This window comes from Topomyia yanbarensis, chromosome 1 (genome assembly GCF_030247195.1).
Source record: "Topomyia yanbarensis strain Yona2022 chromosome 1, ASM3024719v1, whole genome shotgun sequence".
Classification (NCBI taxonomy): domain Eukaryota; kingdom Metazoa; phylum Arthropoda; class Insecta; order Diptera; family Culicidae; genus Topomyia; species Topomyia yanbarensis.
Window position 1 is genome coordinate 145,903,176 of NC_080670.1, and position 10,790 is coordinate 145,913,965.

The 10,790-nt window shown below is 41.1% G+C and overlaps 1 protein-coding gene across 1 annotated transcript; it reads right to left on the reverse strand.

Moving 5' to 3' along the window:
* Positions 1–1,845: 1,845 nt before the first annotated feature.
* LOC131675999 (uncharacterized) lies at positions 1,846–4,619 on the reverse strand. Its single transcript, XM_058955123.1, has 3 exons — positions 4,549–4,619; positions 2,823–4,068; positions 1,846–2,580 (listed from the first exon to the last, which is right to left on the reverse strand). Exons 1-3 carry the CDS (start codon positions 4,617–4,619, stop codon positions 1,846–1,848), a joined length of 2,052 nt encoding a protein of 683 aa, XP_058811106.1.
* Between the last annotated feature and the right edge of the window lie 6,171 nt (positions 4,620–10,790).

Here is a 10,790-nt window from a genome sequence, read left to right on the forward strand (position 1 = left end):
TTGATTTTGCCGCTCTACCACACCGTTCGATTGCGGACTTAAGGGAATAGCTTTACGAACTTTTACGCCCTTCTCTTCCCAGAAGTTACAAAAGTTTGTACTCTGAAATGGCGGACCGTTGTCGCTTTGTAAAATCTTTGGGCAACCCCAGAGCTTGAAAATATCGCAAAGAGCGGCATTCGTACTTTCAGCGTTCAAATTGTGCATCTCGATTACATGCAGGTATCGTGAGTACGTATCCGTAACTACCAGAAACTTCTCCGAACCAAAACCCGTTGCTGTTAAGAAATCTATTTGAAGGATTTCCCATGGGCCCTCTGGCAATTCGCGAGATGATAACGGAAGTGGGGGATTTCTTCTGGATAGTAACGTACAAGTTTCGCAGCTTTTAACAAAATTTTCCGTGTCCTTGGCCATCCCTGGCCACCAGAAAAATTCTCGCATAATCCTCTTCATAGCGACCTCCCCCGCATGTCCTCCATGAGCTGACTGTAGAGCTTTTTCGCGTAATGTTTGTGGAAGTACGATTGTCTCGTTTTTGAATATTAAGGAACCGAGGTAATGCAGATCCTTTTTCTGGCACTCAAACCGCCGCAAGCTACGTGGCCATGTATCGAACTTCAACGCCAAGCACAAGTTTTGCATTTCCTCGTCCGTCTCCGCCTGTTTTTCAATTTCGTCTAGCGTAATGTTCATGCCCCCGTCCAGAGCATACAGAAGATGATTCTCATTCTCGATCTCAAAGGGTTCTGCTTCCTGAGAACACTGGATCAACCGGGAAAGAACATCCGCGATGTTATCCTTGCTAGCAACTCTTTTTATAGAGAAATCGTACGCTTGCAGTCTTAGTGACCATGCTTCGGCTCTCGAGATGGCTCTCTTCCCAATTCTATGCTGACAATTATATATGAATTCGTTCGCGGTTGCATCTGTCCTCACAGTAAATGGGCGACCCGTTAGATAAAACGAAAATCGCTCCACTCCCCAGACAACTGCTAGGGCCTCTCTGTGCGTTTGGGGGTATTTTTGTTCCGTTGTTGTCAGACTTTTGGAAGCACATGCGACGATTCTGGGTACGTTTGCGCTATTGAACTGTGCCAGAACTGCTCCCAAGCCAACAGGAGACGCATCTACAAACAGTTCCGTTTTATCAGTGGTGCTGAAATATCCCAAAGTCTTGATCCGGTTCAACGTTTCGTTCTGTAGCCTTACAAACTCCATTTCCTCTTTGTTTGTCCAATAACACTTTTCGGCGCTGGCCAACGTACGCAAATGCGAAGTCTCCGTGGCACGGTGTAGCAAGAAGCGATCGACGAAGGTTATTAGTCCGAGAAAGCTCTTTACTTCCGAACAGTTTTCTGGTCTCCGAAAATTTTTGATGGCGCTCAACTTTTCGTCTTCGATTTGCCATCCATCAGGAGTCAAAACGAACCCCAAAAACGGAAGACTTTGGCTTTTAAACACACATTTAGATTTGTTGATATGCACGTCATGTTCCTTTAGACGGTCCAATACTGCCGACAAATTGACATCGTGTTCTTCTTCGGTCTCTCCAAATATCAAGATATCGTCAAGATAATTTTTGACACCTTTACAGCCGCCTAGAATCTTCCTCTGAAGCACTTCTTGGAAGATATCTGGGGCGTTACAAAGACCGAACGGCAATCTGACGCAACGGAACATTCCAAATTCAGTCATGAAATTCGTCAAATGGCGGCTGTTTTCATGGAGCTCAATATGAAAGAAAGCATTGCTAAGATCTATGGTTGAAAACCATTTAGCTCCTTTCAAATCCGCCAAGATTTTTTCTAGTGTGGGCATTGCAAAAGGAGTACGAAGGATGTACTAATTTGGCCCTCGAAGATCAATCACCAATCGAAAATCCTCTTTGCCTTTAGGGATTACCAGCATGGATGAGCAAAATGAATGGTCCATCTCGTCTGTTATTTTTTCGATAATGTTAGCCGCCACCAATTGCTGCAATCTCTCTTCAACTCGTGGTTTCACGGCTATTGGAATGTTGAAAAATATATTCCTACAAGGAGGCTTCGTTTCGTCATACCGGATTATAACCGGTGGGATATTGAATTTTGGAAAAGCTTTCTCGGAACATATGGTCGCAATATCGACACAATAGTGCTGTGATTCTCTTGAGGCATCCGTATATGCCTGTACCTGAAGCCCTAACAGTAGAATACAGTAGCGTGTCGCCGTAGGTCTACCGAGTAATGATCGCGACTCCTTCACAATATAAAATTTCTCCAATAACACCGGCCTATCTTCCGACACAAACAAAAAAGCTTCAAACATCCCTATTACTGGTATCTGTCCAGAAACAGCATAAGCTTTCAGAGTTTGATCTGACCCGTATTGCATGTTATGCAAACCCTTTTTGTAATCCTCGTTCTCGATTATCTTCTTGAACGACTGCTCGGTAATCGTGTTAACTTGTGCCCCCGAGTCTATAAGAAATTCACAAGGAAATCCCGACACTAAAGCCTTTATCACTCCATCATCTCGACCATGTGCTAGCTGCGCAACCATGGAAGTAGTAAGGTCGTGTATTTGGGGAACGTTAACCTGTCAAAGCAAACATTTTCAACTTAGATTTTTTTCTCTTTATTTTATTTATTTATTTATTTTTTTTTTTTTTTACTCGATTCAATTATTGAAATATTGTCAGATAGAATATTTAACATCTGTTTCCGTTTTTTTTATGTAGAATTCAATTATCTGATAAGTTCAGTTTAACAAATTATGAGTTATTATTCTACTTCATTATTTCATAATTGCATGAGTACTGTTCAAGATGTATCACTTACGGTATCTGGAATGATCTGATCTTCAAGTTTGTCCTCCTCTTTCGTGCTCACAGCGGAAATTTCTGACAGCTTTTGATCTCTCACGCGTTCACCTTGTTGCTGCATAGATTTCTCTCGTACAAATGAGCGACATGCACGTTGTAGGTGTCCTTTCACACCACAATTCCGACAGATTTTATCCATGGCGAAACAATTAGTCGATTTGTGATACAAGCTATTGCACCTAAAGCATCGTTGCGGAATCGAACTGTTTGATCCTCTCCAATTCGTATTTCGAGCGTACACAGCTCCACCCCTGGGAGTGTGTTGGGTATCATACCTACCACGACCCGGTCTTCCACTGTAGCGTGGATAAGCCTCTGCTTCGGCTACACGTGCAATCGTTACCTGATTCTGATTACCATGCTTTTTGTTGAAATATTCCTCGTTCAACCGAATCGCCTCAATTTCACGAACTTCATCTACTAGGTCCGTAAATGTTCCCTTTCTGCTTAGTAGTTTAAGGGCAGCCGTACGTACTTCTCGGTTATGTGCATGCTCTGCCACTGTACTAACAATCTCTTCGAATTCCTTATCTGCGACAAACTCACACAATCTGGCCGTTGCGCCAACCCGCATAATAAATGACAGATCATTTTCGTCGTGTTTCTGCTCCATTAAAGCTAATCTTCTTCTTTGCAGCATGACGTCCGATCCAGAAGTGAAATACGCCTTCAAACGAAACATCGCATTCAAAAATGGATGATCGTTCTGATCTGGAGCCTCGCTGGTCGATTTCGTATTCCTGAAAATCTCCAGGAGCTTTTGTCCGGCCTTGACCTTGAATATTATAAACTGCGTGGCTTCGTCCACTATGCCGGCGAGCTGCATAGAATCTAACAGTAGCTCCTTCCATGCTTCAAAATCCTGTCGTCCGATCTCTTCACTGCCCACTAATGGTTTGCACTCTGGTACTGTTACCGATGAAACCGACATCTGATTTACAGAAGACATGAAGCGTGATAATTCTGTACTAGCTTCTCTCTGATTTGCGAGAAAGTGCGTGCTCGATGGTCCAACATCTCCATTAAATTCATCACTGTTTACATCGCTAGCCTCACTTCTGGGCGTATTCAAAGTAGCTTGAAGTGATTTGATCGTTTCCTGTGCCTTACTCCATTCTTCGTTCAACAATGCATTGTTGGCCTTCGCCGCTGCTAGTTCTTTCAGAACTGATTCGAATTTGGAATTTCTCTTTTTCGATTTTCTAAAATAGAAACATCAAATAACACAAATTAACATTTTTTTTTTCTTTCATTTCATTTATATAGATTTTTTTCGCTTTTTTTTTGTGTGAATCGCTTAATTCCTTTTTTCTGTATTAATCGTTTTGAGCTGTTTTTTTTTTGAATGGCTTAATTTTTTTTTCTTCATTTTTTTTTTTATCATCATCGTAATCTTTTTTTTTCAATCGCTTTTTTCATTTTCTATTTGGGCCCAATTTCGATTTTTTTTCTAGGCTTACTTGCTCTTCTTATTTTTTTTCAATTGCTAACTATGCACTATATCGCATAGTTCAATTTGTTTTTTTTCTTTTATCATATCGCATGATTCATATTTTTTTCATTTACCATATCGCATATTTCGAATTTTTTTTTCTTTTTTTTTAATGGCTTTTCTTCTTTTTTTTTTTGATTTACATGGTTACCGTAAAATAAGCTAATGCTTATTTTAATTGTTAACTTACCGCGGTGGTTCATTTGCTTCAATACCGACTGCGCCATTGTCGTACCGCTCTGAGGGCATGCTTTCCGACATCCTTTTCGACGCCATTTTTCTCGGAACGTCTGTTTCCGCTTAAACGAATTTTAAACATGTCCGTTCGCAAATGAATTATTTTCCGAAAGAACGAAAATATTTCCAAAGCCTACTTTTACAGGTGACTCGTTTTTCCGTTCTTCCCGTTATACCCATGCTCTCTCTCCTAGAGTTTCTCTCACGGTCATTCCGTTCGCACACTCTCATCTAGCACTCACATCCATGGCAACCGTCGTACCACGAAAAGTACCGTTTTCACATTTGGTATCCCACCCTGCTTCTCAGGGTTGTTTATCGACTGAACAGTTGCCTTCACTCATCAAAGACAGAGTCAACTTCAAGAGTCATGTACAGCGGAAGTCTTTTTATAATTTTTTGTTCGTTTCGTTATTATAATAATACAGTAATTTGTACGTGCTCTTTTTTTCGATAGTTTTACTTTTCCTTAATTACATCTATATATCCGCTACACACGTGTTCCGGTGTCTCTTGCACGTTCACACACTCCGGGCAAAAAGGTGACGAAGCGTGTCCAAACCGATGTAGGTATTTCCGGAAGCATCCATGCCCGGACAAAAACTGCGTCTGATGGAAGATCACCTCTCCATGCTTCCTATGTACCCAAGTAGACAGCCATTAGGCGAAAAGTGCTTGTCAACTTCGTTCGGTTCCGCTTTGAATTCAGCGCAGCAGTCCAGGCTGGTACACCATATTTCAGGATTGAGGATGAGACATTTGCCAGGAGACGTCTCGTGCTGCCTCTTGCCCCTCCGTGATTCGGCATGATCCTTGCCAATGCGCTAGTTGTCCTCGCAGCCTTCTCACATACATAGTCGACATGGCAGTTGTAATTCAACCGATCGTCAACCATCACACCCAGATGCTTCAGCGCGCGCATCGATGGAATGGATTGTCCCCCGATGCTGATCTCGAGACGCTGGATTTGCTTACGATTGCTAACCAGCACTACCTCAGTCTTGTGGTGAGCCAGCTGCAACTTGACGTTAACCATCCAGGTTTCCACGATGCCTATTGTCTCTGCCGTCAGCATCTCCACCTCCTCAAGGGTTTCGCCCGTTATCGTCAGGACAACATCATCTGCAAAGCCGACGATCTCCACTCCCCTGGGCAGTTTCAGTGTTAACACTCCGTTGTACATAATATTCCAGAGCGTTGGGCCGAGTATGGAGCCCTGTGTGTGTATGTGTGTGTGTCTTTTAAACTCACACAATTTTCTCAGAGATGGCCGAACCGATTTTCACAAACTTAATTTCAAATGAAAGGTATAACGCTCCGATAAGCTACTATTGAATTTTTAGTTTATCCGACTTCCGATTCCGGAGTTACGGATTGAAGAGTGCGGTCACATTGCAAATTCCCATATAAACTGGTATCACTTTGATGTACAAATGGTGTAATACGTATTAAAATGGGTCCAACATTACTTGAATTTGCTGGTCTAGATCACTAATGATCATTCAAAGCAGCTTCGACCACATTGGCCAACCTATGACGGATCTTGAGGCCCCCGGGGAACTGGCCAAGTTCCTAAACTAGTATCACACCTATTTCCCAGCGAATTCTTGATCGATTTTTACAAACTTGATTTCAAATTTAAAATACAGTAATCCCATTAACTGCTATTAACTTTCATTCGGTTCTGACTTTTGGTTCCGAAGTTTCAGGTTGGTTGGTAAGGTTACACTGGAATTTCCTATATAAACCGTTACAATCGTAATGCCTCAGAGGCCAAAAACTATTGAAATCGTCACCAAATTACATCCATTCGCAGGTCTAGATCACTGAATGGAAATCAAACATTCCTTGAATATATTGTCCACTATCGACAATTCCGGAAATTCCGGTATCCGGGCGTATTCCACAATTTAAGTCACATCTATTCTTAGGTGATGACTGAACCGATTTTCTCAAACTGTGTCTCAAATGGATGGTATAATATGCAGCTGGGTGTTGCATCGTTCGCCCATCTCCCCCTTACAATTGCACCTCACCCCTTCATCACCCCCCTCGGACCACCCTCACACTCGCATTCTCTTCATTGACCCCGCATACCGGAAGTGTATGTGTGTCATTTAAACTTACACAATTTTCTCAGAAATGGCTGAACCAATTTACACAAACTTAGTTTGAAATGAAAGGTATAGCGCTCGCATAAGCTGCTATTGAATTTTTAGTTCATCCGACTTTCAGTTCCAGAGTTACGGATTGGAGAGTGCGGTTACACAGCAAGTTCTTATATAAACTGGTAAAACCATGATGTCTAAATTATTAAAATGGGTGCAACATTGTTTGGATTTGCAGGTCTAGATCACTTATGACCAATTAAAGTTGATTTGACCACATTGGCCACCGATGACGGTTCTTAATGCCTCTGGGGAACTCGCCTAGTCTCTAAATTATTACAACACCTAGATCCCTGGTGGCCAATCAAGAATTTTTTTTAATATATTGTCCACTATCGACGGTTCCGGGTATATACCAGAATCAGTTCTTCGGTGATGACTGAACCAATTTTCACTACCTTAGTCACAAATGCAAGATATAATATGGGGTTGGATGTTTCTCCTACCCTTGATCCCCTCCCCCATACCCTTCCACTCCCCCGGCCCTCTCGACAAAACGATTCGAGCCAATATATATTCCGATTTCCATGGGATTTATTTTTTTAAGAATGTAAATACTGTTTATCCAATAATGTAATAAAGCATATAAACAATTATCGTCGGTGTGGTTTCAAAAAATACGACAACGTCATGCGTGGTATTGATGCGATGAAATAACTTCGTGCAAGATGTTCATTAATAATGCTGGAAGTAGCGTTTGCTAGTAACACTGGCGGATGCGAAGTATTGAAGCCACCCGTACCGTTAATGAAATTAGATCGTCACCACAATCCGTTTGTGTTGAAAGTTGACGCTGTGTTTCCCAGGTCTCCAAACGATGATGTTGATTTATTCTACGATTTTAATCAATGCGATTATGATGAATTAAACACTGAAATTTCACGAATAAATTGGGTTGAGATATTAACGCAGGGTACTCTGGATGAATCTGTGTATAGATTTTATCACGAACTGGAATCAATATTTCAACAACTTGTGCCTAGAAGGAAACGCACGCGTCGCTTGGATAACAAACGACCTTGGTGGAATGCTGAGTTACGAAATCTTCGAAATCGTCTCAGGAAGGCTCGAAAACGATTTTTTAGAACAAGAAGCGAAACCGACAAAACGTCCGTGCGGGAATTAGAACGCCAATTCGAGCTCGTGAATGCAGCATACTTTCGCTCATATGTTTCCCGAATTGAATGCAGTATGAAGGACAATCCAAAGCAGTTTTGGTCTTACCTGCGGAACAAAACGTGCTCCAATGGAATTCCGGAATGCGTCAACTATCGAGACAGGACATCAACGTCACCAGCGGAGTCAGCGAATCTATTCTCGTCATTCTTTCAAAACGAGCTAAGTAATAACTCCCCACCTTTGTCTGAATCGTACTTGAGTAGTTTGCCAATGTTCAATCTGAATTTGCCTGCAACATCATTCACCGAACATCAGGTAAATATAAATCTTCGGGGGATTGACAGTTCCAAGGGGTCGGGGTCCGACGGACTACAACCATCGTTCATCAAGAATTGCTCTTCATTTTTGGCACTACCATCATCTCTATTATTCAATCGCTCTTGTTGAAAATGTTTTCCCCACGAAGTGGAAAGAAGCTTTGATAACTCCAATCCACAAAACAGGCAATGTACATGATGTCACCAATTATAGAAGAATTTCAATCTTAAGCTGCCTCCCTAAAATCTTCGAGAGTATGTTGTTAGATGTTACCCCGCGTTAAAACACATAATCACTTTGGACCAGCATGGTTTTGTAAAAAAGCGCTCGACAACTACAAATCTGTTGAGCTACGTGTCGTCGCTAATTGATAAATTGAAAAAACGACAGCAGTCGATACATCGACTTCTCGAAAGCTTTCGACCGTGTTCCTCATCAGCTTGCTGTGGAAAAGCTAAGACGGACTGGACTGCCGAACTGGCTGACCAATTGGATCTCCTCGTATCTTGCGAACCGTAGCGCCTCGGTGCGACTTGGAACTACACTCTCGGATCCTTTCCACATTTCATCGGGCGTTCCTCAAGGGAGTCATCTCCGACCTGAATTATCGTCTTCTAAAGTCATGTATGCTGATGATCTGAAAATTTACCGTGTCATAACAACTATGGTAGACTGTTGTGCATTGCAAATGGACATCGATAGGATCATTGACTGGAGCGACAGAAACGGAATGAGTGTGAATATTCAAAAATGCAGTACAATCACTTTTACACGAGTACATACTCCAATTAAGTTCGAATACTCAATGTGTTCTGCTCCCGTAGAACGAGTTGTATCCGTCAAGGACCTTGGTGTCATTCTCGACTGTAAGCTACGCTTTACCGCACATTACTTTTCCGTTATAGCTAAAGCTTGGACTCATCAAACGCAACACTCGTGATTTCAATGATGTGTATTGTCTTAAAACACCATACATTACACTGGTACGCAGTATTCTAGAATATGGCGTTACTATTTGGGCTCCGTATCACACCATACACATTGATCGTATCGAACGGGTACAGAAGAACTTTATCAGGTTTGCACTTCGTCGGTTACCCTGGCAAAACCGTTTCCAGCTTCCTCCATATGAAGATCGCTGTATCCTCATCAATCTCCTTACACTGCGAAACAGACGGATCTTTCTGCAACGACTTTTCATTTTCGACCTTCTAACGGACTCGACCTCAACGTTCCGGGAAGATCTTTCCGGAGAATTGATTTTTTCCGACGCTCAACACATCGCACGCAGTACGGCCAGAAAAATCCTTTGGATGTTTGCTGTCAACTCTTCAATAGTGTCTATCATTTGTTTTATTTTAATATTAGTAGAGAGTCGTTTAAATTAAAAATAGGATTAAGTTAGTGTTTAGTCTAAGTCTGTGCGATGTAACTTTTTTAAATCGAAGACAATACAAAAAAAAAATGTTCAATGGGACTGCAGTCGCGTCTTGTACACTACCCTTTAATTTTTCACTTTTTATTTTGTTCAAACCAATTTATGTATCATTGATTCAATAAATTCCTTACTTTCACTTACACAGCTGTTTTCGAAATTTAAAAACGAAGAAAGTGATCTATTATACATTTCTTTTGTTTGCATTTTTACCTGCGAAAAATGCGATCAAACGCGTGGGGTACATTTATACCGCAGTGCAACATTCTAGGGTGGAAAACGCAAGTGCAACGTTCTAGGGTTAAGAATGTAATAGACATTTCCACAATTATATTCGGTCATGGTCATAGTTTCCACAACATAATCGGTCATGGTCATAGTTTGAAGAAATGGTAATGGTAATGGTCATAGTTTGAATAAATGAGAAAGGCACAATTACACAGTTAGGTGGATTAAAACAGGTTTTTATAAAATGTGAAGACATTTGAAAAAGATATCTGGTATCCATGATCTCCGCAATTCTCTTTCTAGAGCTTTTCTAAGTTACAGTTCTCTAGTTTCAATGGACTTTTAATTTGAAATACAAATAATCGAGCGTTTTCGGATTTTCCCTTCTCTCATTGATAAAACAATATAAAAGACTCTCGTATCATATTTACAACGTGGATTTGATTGTTACAGAACGCTTTTATTTATTTCCCAGCGAAGTTCAACAGGAATTCAGGCCCGTTCTCGTTAGCATTCAGGCATCAGTGACACAACCGATTCTAATTAGAATCGGTTCTTTCACGAGCCGGAATGCTAATTCGAACCAGCCAGAATTCTTGCTCATTTTCCAGTTGGACCTACTGGGACGGTTTTATTTTAAGTTGAAATTTACTTGTATGCAATATTTCGTGCTACAGAGTACTATGAAAATACCTACACGCCAAAAAATATTGGTTTCCGGCTGAACTTTACTGGGTATAAAGGTGGGACGGGACATGCAGATAGAGATAACATAAGTCTCAAATTGATCCAGAGTAGTGTGGGGATTGAAAAATAAAAAAAGGAAAACATCATTTTGCAATTACCGGAGGCAGATAAACACTATTTGCTGACACATAAACCTTATGTATGTAGTCATAAGAAATATTAATTAATATTAATTCACAT

Bases quoted from the DNA above. Each gene is read 5' to 3' on its own strand.
- LOC131675999 (XM_058955123.1), bottom strand. From the start codon at position 4,619: ATGTCGGAAAGCATGCCCTCAGAGCGGTACGACAATGGCGCAGTCGGT. The intron at 4,069-4,548 runs GTAAGTTAACAA...TTTCTATTTTAG, and splicing joins GAAGCAAATGAACCACCGCG to AAAATCGAAAAAGAGAAATT. The intron at 2,581-2,822 runs GTAAGTGATACA...TTGCTTTGACAG, and splicing joins ATCAGATCATTCCAGATACC to GTTAACGTTCCCCAAATACA.